The sequence below is a fragment of the Neophocaena asiaeorientalis genome, unplaced genomic scaffold, assembly GCF_003031525.2.
Source record: "Neophocaena asiaeorientalis asiaeorientalis breed wild unplaced genomic scaffold, Neophocaena_asiaeorientalis_V1.1 scaffold123, whole genome shotgun sequence".
In the NCBI taxonomy this organism is placed as follows: Eukaryota; Metazoa; Chordata; class Mammalia; order Artiodactyla; family Phocoenidae; genus Neophocaena; species Neophocaena asiaeorientalis.
In genome coordinates this window covers 12602309-12616222 of record NW_020173666.1, presented here as the reverse complement: position 1 = coordinate 12616222, position 13914 = coordinate 12602309, and the positions used below count along the sequence as shown (strand labels likewise).

The following is a 13914-nucleotide window of genomic DNA, read 5'->3' as shown; positions in this document are numbered from 1 at the left end:
GCTGGCTGGGGGGACAGGTCCCTTGGGGCCCCCACACCTCCCAGGGCTCTTCTGCGCAGCCGCGGGCGGGGCGGTAGAACACCACATGTCCAAGTTCACGCCTTTACGTAGAAGACAGAAAAGGAGACCCGAAAGGCCGCGTCACCACTCCCGGGGAGGGCTTCCTGAGCTTGCGTGGAGGGCGGTCCCCTGGACAAAGCCCCCGGCTGAGCGCAGGCCCCGCTCCTCAGCCAGGCAGCTTCCGACCCCGGCCACACGGGTGCCGCGGTTCGGGGCCGTGATTTTGACTCTCGTGCTGTTCAGTGCCTGCCTGGGTGGCTCACGGGGCCGAGACAGCTGGCTCCCCTTGAGAATGGGCCTTTTGTTCCTGCCCCACGGGAGAGGCGGAAGGATGGAGACCTGCACGTGACAGCAGCGGGCCCTGCCCAGCCTGCGCAGAGGGCAGCCCCGAGGCTCCCGTGTTCACCCGACAGCTCGCCAGGGCTTCCCTCCTTCCTCCTCCGTGTCCTTGGGGACTTGGGTTCACTTTCCTCATGCCTGGTTTCAGTTTTTAGGACGTCGTTCTCTGCCAGCTAAGATGGCCTCCTGCCCCAGGTCTCATCAGGAGGCCTGGGCTGGAGACGTGGATTTAGAAATCTCTAAATAAAAGTTTCTAGTTTCTGTTTTTAACTTGAAGTCAGGAACTGGCCTCCTTCAAAGGCGGCATGCGAGGGATCCTCCACCTCCCGCGAAGCCATGGGTGCTCTCACTGTCTCTGGTGTGCACAGGCCCTGTCTTCGGGCAGCCGGATGCTGTGGGGAATGTCACCTGCAGTTCTGACCCTTGATATTTTTTAAGTGACGTTTTTCTGAAGAGGAGTTCGTGCTAATTAGAGTTTCTTTACAAATACTTAGGAACCACAGTCAAGACCCATTTGGGTAGCATGGCTGTGCAGCCGTAACAAGGGATTATTTTCTCTTTGTGTAATAGGAGACAGGTGGGTAATAAAAATACCCGCTTCTCCCAGCTCCGCAGACACCTCCTTGGGAAACCCGATGACTTAATAACAAGTGTGTGAAACCCCAAGGGGAGCCCCCCTCCGCCCAGGAGGTCCGTGGGCTCTCAGGCTTGACATTACTCTCTCCCTAGCATTTTTGGACAGGTGTACCAGACTGAGGCACTAAGCAGGCCCTTCCTGGGCCTGTTGCTCAGCTCGCCCGGCGTGTTCCTGTAGGTTTTGGAAGTCGCTCTGGGACACGCGGCACCGCTTCTTGGCCTCAGCCACCCTCTCCCTGTTGTAGTGGTCGGCATCTGGATGCTGAGGGCCCTGTGCCTCAGAAGAGAAAGGAAAGCAGGAAGAGGAAGCAGATGCGCCTTTTCCAATATATTTTTTTTTTGGCCGTACGCGGGCCTCTCACCGCTGTGGCCTCTCCCGTTGCGGAGCACAGGCTCCGGACGCGCAGGCTCAGCGGCCACGGCTCACGGGCCCAGCCCCTCTGCGGCATGTGGGATCTTCCCGGACCGGGGTACGAACCCGCGTCCCCTGCATCGGCAGGCGGACTCTCAACCACTGCGCCACCAGGGAAGCCCTCCAATAGCTTTTAGCAAGAGTTTCTAAACTATACTGCTCCTCTGTCGCCTCTGTTAATTGCAGGGGTAATCAGGAGCTAGGAAACAAGACCCTGTGTCATCCGTGTCCCGGACTCGTGTGGTCACAAGTCATGAAGCTCTTGGATGCTGTGATTTTGTTCTTGTTTTTAAGAAGGCTTTCCAGGGCTTTCCTGGTGGCGCAGTGGTTGAGAGTCCGCCTGCCGATGCAGGGGACGTGGGTTCGTGCCCCGGTCCGGGAAGATCCCACATGCCGCGGAGCGGCTGGGCCCGTGAGCCGTGGCCGCTGAGCCTGCGCGTCCGGAGCCTGTGCCCCGCAGCGGGAGAGGCCACAGCAGTGAGAGGCCCGCGTACCGCAAAAAAAAAAGGCGGCTTTCCAGTAGCGGTTTTGTAAGGCAGCCCGAAGTCTGCGGCAGCTTTCATTGTGCCAGACGCCTTTCTAAGTCCTTGTGAACATTTTCTGGTTTAATCCTCACAAGACCGTTATTGTACAGCTGAAGGTGCCGAGGCTCAGTGATGGAGCAACTTGCCCAGTGTCGTGGGGTCAGAGGCGACGGTGCTGCGTGAACTGTCAGTCACCAGCAGATACCTGTTCCCTGGGCACGCTGGTCTGGTCCTGGGAACGTAGAGATGAATGAACGTGGCCCAGCTCTCCAGGGAGCTGACCATCTAGTGGGGGGAGAGAGAGCAGAACAAGCCAGCGGGGTAAGGCTCCAGCAGCGCCGTGGCTGACCTGTCCATCAGGTGCAGGGGGCACAGAAGTGACAGCCATGGAGGAGGAGAGATCTCGTGGAAGTGCTCTGGCCTCGGGTGTGTGGGATTGGACATGACATGCCAAGTAGGAGGGACTGTGTGTGGACGTGCTCACGGTGTGAAAGAGTGCAGTTTAGGTGAACAAGGGGTGGGTCAGGGCCGGAAGGCCTTCACTTGCGCCAGGCCAGGGCGTTTGCGCCTGGTCCTGGAGCTGACGGGCTGGCATCAGAGTTCCGCCGGTGACCCTAGCGGTGCGCTGGTAGCAGCGTGGGAGGCGAAAGGTTGAGACGGAGGGGACGGAAGCTCAGTGAAGTAGGAGAGGCTGTGCTGTGCGGGCAGGAATTGGGGACGGACAGGGCTGTGGGGCTGGAGAGGCCAGACGAGGATGTTAGCCGGAAGGCCAGGGGGAGCTGGGCCCGGAGCAGCTTTGTGGTCCAGTCGTGGGGTTCAGCACGCACACCCCCTCTGCTTGTCCTGCAGGACGTGCGCCCCGCGGTACCAGGAACATCTGTCTGTCATTCGGGGTCAGTGGCTTTACCTTGAACCCCCTTTCTGGCCCCTACTCTCTGCTACGTTTGTCCTTTTCGAAGAGGTATCCAGAAGTGGGTGAAGTCGGGTTTGGAAGAAGAAAGCCAAAGGAAGGCGTTCCCCTTGTCGCAGTCTGCCCTGTTCTCTTCTGCAGGACTTCGTGTTCTATGCCCCCCGCCTGCGAATTAACAAGCGGATCCTGCAGCTGTGCATGGGGAACCACGAGCTGTACATGCGCCGCAGGAAGCCCGACACCATCGAGGTGCAGCAGATGAAGGCCCAGGCCCGGGAGGAGAAGCAGCAGAAGCAGCTGGAGCGGTGAGCAGGGGCGGGCGGTGGCAGGAGGGCCGGTCGGGGCGTGTTCTCCTGGGCACGGGGACGGGCAGCCGTGTCTGCGCTGCTCCCCACAGAAGGGCCGGCGGATCACAGTCTGCAGGGCCGCGGCTCAGCCCTCAGAGCTGCCTCGCTGTGGGCAGGGCAGAGCCCGAGCCCGAGCCCGAGGTGGAGAGCAGTCAGGGCACCTGGGGTCCTCTGCTGGACGGACGGGCTCGGGGCCTGGACTAGGCGCTGGGGACAGCCGGTAACCGAGACGCAGCTGCCCCTCACGTGCCTGGGCTGGGATGACCAGGCCGCTGTGCGGAGTCTGAGCCTCCTGTGCCGCCGCCGATTCCCCTCCCGGAAACAGGCAGCAGCTGGAAACCGAGAAGAAAAGGAGAGAAACCGTGGAGAGAGAGAAGGAGCAGATGATGCGTGAGAAGGAAGAGCTGATGCTCAGGCTCCAGGACTACGCAGAGAAGACCAGGAAAGCGGAGAAAGGTGGGCGGGGCCTCCGCCCTGGTGGGCTGGGACGGCAGGGCCGACGGTCGGTCGGCACGGCACACACCAACCGGGAGGGAACCCCGTCCCAAGGATACACATCCCAGTTAATAAGCACATACCCGAAGTAGAGCCTTGCAGGAGAGACGTGATAAAACGGTTGTTTGGATTAGGAAATAATTCTGTATTTTATTAACACCTGTGTGGGTTCTGTGCTGAAAACTCTATGCACAGTAATCCTTTGAATTGCCCCCAGGCCTGTGAGGGGAGGGCTGAATTATCCCCCGTTTCTGACGAGGATGTTAAGGTTCCGTGAGATAGAACGCTTGGCCTGCGGTCACCGGAGCTGTGCTGCATCTCCCCCGCTATAAGCTGAAACCCAGGCGAGCGGTGCAGATGCTGAGTTTCTGGGGAGAGCAGCGCAACGAGGGTGCGGCCAGGGCCTGGCCGGGGGAGGGCAGTTTTCCCACCGTGAGCGTTCCCTTCAGTGTCCCGGGGAGAAGAGGTCCCGGCACCGTGCACCTCGGTCCACCGCTTTGCAGCGTTGGTGTGTTCACGCTCGTGTCCCATCCGGTCCCCTCTGGGTGGGAATTTGGGGCAAGACTGCAGGGTCCCTGGCAGGAGCCTTGAGCAGCTCTGGTTCTGCGCTGTGTCTAGAGCTCTCGGACCAGATCCAGCGAGCCCTGAAGCTGGAGGAGGAGAGGAAGCGGGCGCAGGAGGAGTCCGAGCGCCTGGAGGCCGAGCGCCTGGCCGCGCTGCACGCCAAGGACGAGCTGGAGAGGCAGGCGGCGGATCAGATCAAGAGCCAGGAGCAGCTGGTAGGGGGCGCGGCCTCACGGCGCTCAGTTACAGAGAGGCCGCCTCTGGGGATTGAAAAAGTGACACCCGCCTTATAATAATTGGTATTGGGGCTGTAAGGTGACCTGCCTGAGGGTGTAGGGTGGCCCGTGGGGAGGGGGCCCTGCGGTGGTTGGCCCTCGGGCGGCGGCTGGAAACCCGCTGGACGGGGATGCGGCGCCATGTACCAAAATACGTGACCCTCCGCTCGCGAGTGGCGCCTGCCGAAAGCGTCCCGGAAATCACCTTGGCTCCGGCTCCTTTCCCAGGCCACGGAACTCGCCGAGTACACCGCCAAGATCGCCCTCCTGGAGGAGGCGCGGCGGCGCAAGGAGGACGAGGTGGAGGAGTGGCAGCTCCGGGTGAGCGCTGGCGAGGACGCGGAGGGGGCGGGGGGCGCAGCAGGGGGACGAGAGCCACTCGCTCACCGTGCTCTGGCAGCCCCCATCAGGAACTAGCTTTGTGTGGCATTACGCGGGTGCCCCCAGCCGCGGCCGTGGTCCCTGCGCGGAGCCCTCCTGCCGCTCCCAGCGCCGGTCCACGCGTGGGAAGACCTGGATCCTGGGGGTCTCCAGGCTCTGCCGGGCCGGCGGCCTCGCCTCTGAGGCTCGGTTTCCTTGCAGATCGGGACGAGTGAGCAATACCCGACTCATAAGGACCCCCAGGGGTTCAGTCAGTTTTCGCTGTCATAGTGAGAACCGCGTTGGTTTCGGCGTCAGGGGCGCCTGTCTCCATCTGGGAGCCCCCTTGCATACCGGGATCGTGCTGTGGGTCGGGTTCAGAGTGTAGACCACGGCCAGGCCGTGGGGCTCCTCTCCCCGCCCCAGCTCTTTCCAACGCTTCCTCCTCCGCGGTGGTCCCTTCTGGGGGATGGCCAGCACCTCCCCCTCCTGGGTCTTCACCCCCGCCCCCTCCCCCTACTATAGCTGTGTGCAGAACGCTTCAGTCCTTAGGTTTTCGGAGAAAGTGCTCCTTATAAAGTATTAAATGAGGAACTGGTTACAAAACCGGTACAAGCTAAGCGCCTCTCGGGGTCAGGATGGTGACGAGGTGGGCGGGGTTGAGTGCGCGGACCCCCAGGAGTTGCTGGAAGGACTACCGGGTGGCAGGTAAGAAGGGCTTGAGCTGGGGGCTGGCAGGCCGGGAGGGGCTTGACAGCAGCGCCGTGCAGGGGAAGAACAAACGGAACACCAGCGTGCTGGAGTGCTCCTCAGTGGCTAGAGGGTTTGCTTCTTTAACAGTTGTTTCAAAAGTATATGCAGTGAACATATACAAGGACTACAGACATAAAGAAGTTTTAGTACTTAGAAAAATGTCAAGACCTGGTGTGGCAGTTTCTCTTGGTGCCGTGGGCACAGCTGATAACCTGCTCCGGGGATCCGGGTCCGCAGACCTGGAAGAGGCTGCACAGACCAGGGCCCCCTGCTCAGCCACATTCCTGGCGCCTCGGCTCTGTGCTGATTCGGGCCACGCGCATCTCCAGCCCCCGGGAGAAGGGAGTGGGGGGAGGGAGCGGAATCCTTCTTCTCTTAGCACGGACGGTGGCCGCCTTGTAGAGCAAAGGCGGCTCCTAAGAAAATGGTCCAAACACGAGGTTCCCCGTGAAAGGTTCGCAGCTGTCCATTAATCTGCTTTCAAAGGCCAAAGAAGCCCAGGATGACCTGGTAAAGACCAAGGAGGAGCTGCACCTGGTGATGACCACGCCCCCGCCGCCTCCGCCCCCAGTGTACGAGCCCGTTAACTACCATGTCCAGGAGAACCCGCAGGAGGAGGGCACGGAGTACACAGGCTACAGCGCCGAGCTGTCCAGTGAGGGCATCCTGGACGACCGCAACGAGGAGAAGCGCATTACCGAGGCCGAGAAGAACGAGCGCGTGCAGCGGCAGCTGAGGGTGAGCGGGATGCGGGCCGGGCCCGCTTTCCCCACGGGGTGGGGGAGGGGGCTCCGTGTGGGGCCTCGGGCTGACCGAGGCTGCTTCGCGTTGCAGACTCTGACCAGCGAGCTGTCCCAGGCCAGAGACGAGAACAAGCGGACCCACAATGACATCATCCACAACGAGAACATGAGGCAAGGCCGGGACAAGTACAAGACGCTGCGTCAGATCCGCCAGGGCAACACCAAGCAGCGCATCGACGAGTTCGAGGCCATGTGAAGGGCGCCGCCGCCCGGGCTCGGCGGCGCGAGGGCCGCTGGCCGACTCTAGCGTGTACTTGTACTGATCGTCCTCCAGACCTACAGCCCTCATCGTCCTCCAGGCCCTTTAAAAAGAGAGTAGTTATGGGAATGTTCTAGGGCTGGGAGTTTATTTTTCCCCAACTGTATCATAGTGCCAAACAGGCCTGATTTTTATTTTTATTATTATCATTGAATCACTTCCTGTTCTTTGCTTGGAGCAGGGCTGAATCAGTTAAGATGCCTGTAATGTCTGAATAACTAACTCCGTGCTGGCATGTGTGATACGAGATTCCGTGTAATTCAAGCCACATCGTGGCTTATATTCTGTGCCATACTTTTTTCTATTTGAAATTAGCTGAAATTGATTTCTTCTTGATTTCTATGAAGGATGCATCTTTGTATATTTGGTTTTTGAAGGATGAAATTTTTGAAAAGTCTGAAGTACTCTCTCACACACATTTGCACACACGATTTCCTTCCTCCAGGCCTTCAGTTCAGTGGATGAAATCCTGTGATCATTCGATCACTCAGGATCAACAATGCAGGAGACTGTATTCTTGGATCATTTTTTTTCTTTTTTTTTGCTTGACAGCTAGAGGGCTACGTTGTTGGACTTATACACCTAAATAATCAGCTGTAGAGTGCAGTATTTATATGTAAGTGATGAGATGGGTTTGTAACATTAGTTTAAAAAAGGGAAAGTTTCATTCTGTATATTTTGTTACCTTTTACAGAATAATAAAAATTACGTATTAAAAACCATGTAACCATAGCACTTAATCTGATGTGGCCTGAGGGCAGCAGTGAGGCTCATTAGCTGTTGTCTCATCGCGGAACACGGCTTTTTACTTTTAAGCGTTCCTTGTGCCTGTAATGGACTACGCGCAATTTGAATTTTCTGTCAGAGCTGCTTGTTTGGAAAATGACTCGCAGGCTGTGCTGCTAATTCGGACTCCAGCCGTGAGGGCCCTTCTGACCCGGTCAGCATCTCGGTCCCTCCACAAGCACAACCTGTTCTGACCCCCTTCCCCTCCCGACCATGTCCTTGAAAAGGCGGCAGGTATCCGCACTCACTCGGTGCCGCTTCTGTTCACTCGCGTCCTGCCTTTCCACGCCCTGCTCGGTCCTTTTCCTTTCAGGTGTCCCGTGAGGATGAACCCAGAGGCCTACGGGATGCGGCGGCAGGCATCTCTGGGCAGGTGCTGCCGGAGCAGCCCTTCTCGGACTCAGCGCCCACGCAGCCTAGCAGCCGCGCTGTGTGGGGCTGGGCAGCCCTCAGGTGACCTTAGCGCTGACCCACCGGCAACGGGCATCCCTCAGCACCCCGTGGGGACGGCTGACCTCCTCCAGAAACGGTTTTCCACGGCAGAATGGTAGGAATTGACTACCCACCACGTTCTCCTTTTCCCTTTGAAACGCACATAACAAGGTCATAATTTTTGCTATCTTATAAGCACAGGGAGACCGGGGTAACTGTTGAACATTTATTGAAATCGGGTCGTTTTCCACATCTCCCAAAGCACAGATAACCAACCTGAGACCTAACTAATGTAGCATCGATAATGGTTCCGACTAAATACACACAGGAATGTGGAAGAACGTCTCAGCGGCAGGACGGCTGTGGACGGGGAGAGCTCACACTCCCCGGGGCCCTTCGCCACCCTCCACCCCCGTACCCGCGCGTCCAGCCCCGCAGCCGACCATCAGGCCCCGGCACCTGAAACCCCGCTGCGCCCGGAGCCTCCGGTCAGTGCAGGGTGAGGGTCATGTCTGTCCACAGGTTGGGGCTGGAGAGCACTTTCTGCCACTGGAGCTTTGATGGGGAGCAGGCGTCTGCTCCGCTCGCTGGCTCTTCCTCTGTGTGAGCGAAGGGACAGATCAGTGATGCCGGCCAGGGGACGCTCGCCGTCCCTTCACAGTGTTAAAAAGGACCAGCAGCAAAGTATACAGTAACTTTTCACCAGAACTTAAGACCATATTAAAATGTGCCCCGCCAGTAAGGAGAGGAGTTCCTTAGAGGAAAGGGTGTTCTTTGGACAGTGTTCCTTTTTAAACAAATTGTAATTTAACAGCGAGTCTCGTTTCTCTTCAGTGGTCTCGGAGGCTCTGGGAATGTGTGCGGGTGTTTTGGTTTGGTAGTGACAGTGTTTGGGGGGCCCTGCTGCCCCCCCCATGAAAAGCCAGCAGCACTTCTGCTGAGCGACACTGAAAAGCGTCACCCTCTGGTCCCTCTATTAATGAAATACTTCTCTGAATTGCCAGTTGTTTGGGTTAAGAAGATATTCTCCTTAAGAAAATAATCCTTTTATGATTGACTGCCAAAAACAAAAGCAAATACTGTACCCAGCCCATTTTGAGACCTTGAATTTTTGTTTCTTTAGCAGAGCTAAATCTCATTTAAATCGTTGAAATGCTTTGCTGTATTACCTACCGCTCAGCTGTAAAGTAAAAGCTAGAACTAAGTAATTTCCATTTATGATGGGTTAGGCAGTTTCACAGCCAGGAAAGTCACCTGCCATCATGGAAACACTTCTTCTTTTAACGGTATCCATGGAGCTAGGACAGTGACTAAGGATCACCGATGCAGCTTGGGCCTTATAAATATCTCAGACTTACTGGAACCAAGCCTGGTGCCTCCCAGCAAGCGGTCGTTCACACCGAAGGTGGCCTGGTCCCAAACGGTTAGTTCCAGGGTGGACTGCCTCAGCTGAGAAGGGGTGACCCCTTTGAAAACGAAGGAGTACTTCCACTGGGGACAGGCTTGCTTCTTCAGGACGGGGGACTTCAGTCTCAACCTCTGCTGGTCTGGCAGAGTGAGACAGCTGCACGAGGAAACAGATTCAAGCCCTGTAAGCTCCGCCCACCACACGGCCCGCCCCCCCTCTCTGTTAGCACCTGCTCAGCAGGGAGCCCGAGTGCTCAGAGAAGCGCTAAACCCACTGCAGAACAAAAATTGTGAGCGAGGAACAAGAAGGCATTTTGAGATTTGGCTACGTGACCTCTCACACTAGGATGTTCCCAATTCCTCTTAGAGCTGAATTCTGTCCCGAGTACTCTGTCTTAACAGAGACAGAGACTTCGGGATTCGAGGCCACGTGGCCCTTGTCTTAATCCGCCTCCTTGGTGTGACGACCACCAGGCCACAGCGAGGCTCGTTAGACCTGCTACCCAGGGACCAGGGCTCTGCACACACGTGATCTCCTTTAACCCTGCTCTCAGGAAAATGAATGCAGAAGGGCTAAGGCACTTGCTGAAGGCCGTACAGATAAGTGGAGGGAAGGCTTAGGAGATGAACTCAGTTCTGTGTGGATGAGGTAAGCCATCATTTTTCCATTACTGTCACTGACTGGGGCTTCAGCAGTTCTATATACTTATTAACGGTGTCTGCTTTACTTTTGGAGACATCACTACACCCGAAGTGAGTGGGAGCGAAGCACGCAGTCACCGTCTTACTGTCGCTCCAGGAGGAGATTTAAGCTAAAGAGACATTTAGCAACCCACACTGCTCTCCACTTGCTCTCCACTCAGGCCCTAGGGCTGATTTACTGATGTCACGAGGACTGACAAGATTTGGGTTTAGTTCACAATGTGGTATTCCAAAGCCAGCCTCAGCACTCCCAAGTCCCACGAATTCTTGGAAACTTGCCTTTAACACGCATTATGTCAGATTTTCACAGGAAAGCTAAAGTAAGTTTAAAATGGCTGACACGTTTTGGTGTTCCCTTACAGAGACTCTGCCATATGTGTGATAGATCACCAGTAAATCATATTTGATTAAATGTAATACTTACCCCTTAACAAATGAGTTTAAGGTACCATCTGAGCGCACAGGTAAATTCTTGGCTCCCAGCACTACCAAACAGAGCTGACCGTTACGTGATGGCTCATCTCCCGTCCCTGGAAGGAAAGCTGGCATTCACCGTCAGCACTACTTCTGCGGCCCGTGATGGCACCACCCCAGACTGGCAGCTTAACCAGAGGGCGGGTTGCAGCCCTCAGATCCCGAGAGCTCGCGGGCAGAGGAGCACGTGCACCACTGCACGGGCAGCATGGCAGCAGCGGGGAAGGACTTAAAATCCAGGGAACCGGAAGCTGCCAAGAGTAACGAGGGACCAAGGAGAGGAGGCAGCAGGGGCGTGAGCCAGCTGTGGCCAGCGGGTTGGGGAAGAGACCTCTGCTAACGGGCTGCCGCGGACCATGGGGTGTGTGCTGCTGGCCTGCTGGGGCCCTGTGAGCCCGGCAGCAGAACCCCCTCTTCTGGCAGACAGGAAGTCACGAGTCACTTCGTGGAACTGCCCCTCCTCCCGTCTTCACTCTCCACCCTCGTCTTTTCCACGTGCCCCACGTTATGAGTCGGTGACATCTCCTGAAGCTCCTTGAGGACCCTGATCCTGCCATGCAGCCACTGCTCACGTGGCCCAGGAGCAAGGAGCCAGTCACTCGGAGCCTTGCAGGCGCCTGAACCTGGAGCTGGGGACGAACTCCCGGCCGTCACGCAGGTGGTCAGTCTGCGAGGGGGACCCCAGCAGGACTGTTGGCCCAGGCAGGCCAGGCGAGCCGGCGCCCTGGGAGAAAAGCCTCGGGGCAGGTGTCCTAGGAACCCGTAAAGCAGGCACTGTGGGCCTGGCTTTGGTCACTCCTTTCCCTTCCAAGCCGAGGCTTCCAGAGAACCCGCCTCCCGGGCTGGGCTTCGCGGGTTGGGTGGGAGTTATTGGAGCACGTGGGATCGGGGGCAACGGGAGGAAACGCTGGGAAACTGCCCAGGCTCTGAGGACAGTGACAGACAAACGTTTGTGGGGCTGGAGGCCACCCACCTTCTTGAGCCTCCTGGAGCTTTCCGGGCCCTGCAGGGAGGGCCAGTTTGGCCCGGACCACAAGTTCTCCTTTATTCGTGGGGACGCTGTCTTTGTCTTTCTCTGCCTGTGGGAAGAGAGGATTCCCCAGAGCCAGAATCTCCTGGGCTTCTCTCACTGCCTCAGTTCCGTCCACGAGCGTCCCCTTCCAACCTCCCCCTGCCAAGCCTCTGCGGGCCTGGGGGAGCCCCAGGTGGTGTGGGCACACCTGTGGCAGGGCTGAGCTGCTTTCCGTTTGGGGGCGTTTCACTCCTGCCCTCACCAACCCCAGCTCTGCCACCCCGGCAGACGCAGCCCACCAGAGGCAGATGAGCCAAGGAAGCAGAGGGGCCCCGAGGCCCTGGCACGTCCCCATGGGCTTGGCCTTAAGGAAGCCTGAGCACAACCCGAAGCTGAACAAGTAGAACAAGCCCACATCGATTCCACCCAGGTTAGTAAAGGTCCGAGCTACCCGTCCGTGCCAGGGACTGCGGCAGGCACGGGAAACTGCAGGGTCCGGGGCTCGGTGCCCCCGGCGAGGGGCTTCCCCCGGCTGCTGAGTCGGCCCCGCCCACCCCAGAACCCACACTGAGGACGCAGGTGGCTTCTCTGGTCACGAGTGATTTCTGCCAGAAAGTGAGCGAAGGAAGGGCTTGGAGAGGGTGACTGTGACCCCATCAACATTTCACCTAGCGGGGTGAGGGTGGGACGCTGGGAAGCGTCTAGATTCCTCCGGTCCCACCGGCAGGGAGCAGCAGGCTCCCCCCTCAGCATCCCCATGGTTCCCTCCTGTCAGGGCCGAAGGGGCAGGCCCGTGAGTGGACCCCCCGCCCCGATCCAGCGTGGGCTGTCACTACCTATCAGCTGGGATTAGGAGGGACACCTTTCAGTCTGGTGACTTCTGTTCCTCGCCTGCGTATCCAAAGGTGACCAGCCTTGGTGGCAGCCTGCCTCGACCCGAGTAAGAGATCCTGGGGGGAGAAGGCGGGAAGGGCCCCTCGAGTGCAGGGGAGACCACATCTGGCACGGAAAATCCGGAAAGCCTTCATGGAGGAGGTGGGATTTAAGGACCCTCGGGCAGACCTTAGACTGCAGAAAGAATACCGAGCGGATATCCCCAAGTGGAGTTCCGAAGACGGACTCGGGTCATGAGAAGAGGAAGCGCAGGGCACCGGAGAGGGCGTGTGCGGGCTCACAGACCCCACCGAGAAAAGAGACAGGAGGCCCCGGGCTTAACCCTGTAGAAACCGGAGATGCTTCTCAGGAGGGGTATCGTGAATCAGAGCCTGCCTGGCTTGGGAGAGGAAAACAGGTAAGATGGCACCGGGGATCCTCGTAAAGACTCAGCCTCGCTGCCAGGCTTTCACTGGTGGAACTGCACATCCTACTGCCATTTCTTAGCAGGTGGCAGAGCCCACATTTTCTCCCCCTTCACAATCTCACATCTTGGCACAGAAATGCACAAAGCAGCCGCCCCAAGAAGCGCTACCCTTTCCCCCCTGCCTCTCCCTCTCACCTGCGTGGCCACCAGCCAGCTCTGCTCTCCCAGCCTATCCGACACGGAACCCCTGGCCCTGCCTTCCTGAGGGCACTGGGTCCAGTCATTCTCACCCGTTACCGTTTGGGGAACGCTGCTTGGTTGGGAGTGAAGATACCATACACGAGAGCCTGCAGTCTGAGGCGGGTCCCACCAGCAGGGCAGCCTGCCGGCCCCAGGTGTAGACTTTGGCCCAAGAAGGTCAAGACCTCCCTGGCTGGCAGTAAGTGACCCTGAATGCTGGGAAGCACGTGGACCCACCAGGCCGGGTCCCCGCTGATGTCGGGGCCACACTGAGGGTGGGACTCTTTGGGACCTTGAACAAACCTGAGCAGGTAAGAGTCCCTCAGCCCAACCCCCGCCCCCCCTGCCCCAGCCGTGAGCCTCTGCTCCCCAGAAGCTCCTACTGCAGAGCCACAGGCTGGCAGGTGTGCACTGGGTCCTGGGTCCCAGGCTCCCCAGGTGGGTTTTCTCTCCTTGGATCCCCTTTGAAAAGTGGGTTTGGTTCTCGTGGTGGGATGGGGGTAGGGGCTGCCCAGACATCACCCAAAGCAGACATCACCTTGGCCTGGAGCGGATACCAGCGGGCAGACTGGGTCGTGCGGTCCTCAAAGTCCCACGTGGCCAGAGGGATGATCACTTCTCCAAGAAACACCCTCTGGGCGAGTATGCCCAGGTGCCACACAGACACCCGCAGCTGCCGGGTCGCCAGCTGGGAAGGCTCCACCTGGTACTGCGGAGGGGGAACAGAGATGGTCAACCTGGGCACCTGAGCCACAGCTCCCAGGCCCACAGCTCCCAGGCTCACAGCACCCAGGCTCACAGCACCCAGGCCACAGCTCCCAGGC

The 13914-nt window shown here is 58.3% G+C and overlaps 2 protein-coding genes across 11 annotated transcripts in view; one reads left to right on the top strand and one right to left on the bottom strand.

Annotated features, from left to right (window-relative positions):
- The window catches only part of EZR (ezrin), a 49410-nt gene extending 41951 nt beyond the window's left edge, over nucleotides 1–7459 (top strand). Inside the window, exons 8-13 of one of the 2 annotated variants that reach the window (XM_024748020.1) lie at nucleotides 3023–3186; nucleotides 3554–3684; nucleotides 4342–4502; nucleotides 4791–4883; nucleotides 6162–6413; nucleotides 6510–7459. In XM_024748020.1, the coding sequence (XP_024603788.1) occupies nucleotides 3023–3186; nucleotides 3554–3684; nucleotides 4342–4502; nucleotides 4791–4883; nucleotides 6162–6413; nucleotides 6510–6674 (966 nt within the window). In that variant the 3' untranslated portion in view covers nucleotides 6675–7459. The remainder of the gene's footprint in view (nucleotides 1–3022; nucleotides 3187–3553; nucleotides 3685–4341; nucleotides 4503–4790; nucleotides 4884–6161; nucleotides 6414–6509) is intronic. The other variant, XM_024748018.1, reaches the window with a different exon arrangement.
- A 708-nt stretch (nucleotides 7460–8167) lies between these two features.
- Nucleotides 8168–13914, bottom strand: part of SYTL3 (synaptotagmin like 3) — an 86079-nt gene continuing 80332 nt past the window's right edge. For 6 of the 9 annotated variants that reach the window (XM_024748010.1, XM_024748016.1, XM_024748009.1 and 3 more), the window contains 5 exons: nucleotides 13629–13799; nucleotides 11512–11617; nucleotides 10489–10606; nucleotides 9314–9519; nucleotides 8168–8554 (listed from right to left, as the gene is read on the bottom strand). In XM_024748010.1, coding sequence (XP_024603778.1) covers nucleotides 8445–8554; nucleotides 9314–9519; nucleotides 10489–10606; nucleotides 11512–11617; nucleotides 13629–13799 — 711 coding nt within the window. In that variant the 3' untranslated portion in view covers nucleotides 8168–8444. The remainder of the gene's footprint in view (nucleotides 8555–9313; nucleotides 9520–10488; nucleotides 10607–11511; nucleotides 11618–13628; nucleotides 13800–13914) is intronic. The other 3 variants (XM_024748011.1, XM_024748014.1, XM_024748015.1) reach the window with 1 other exon arrangement.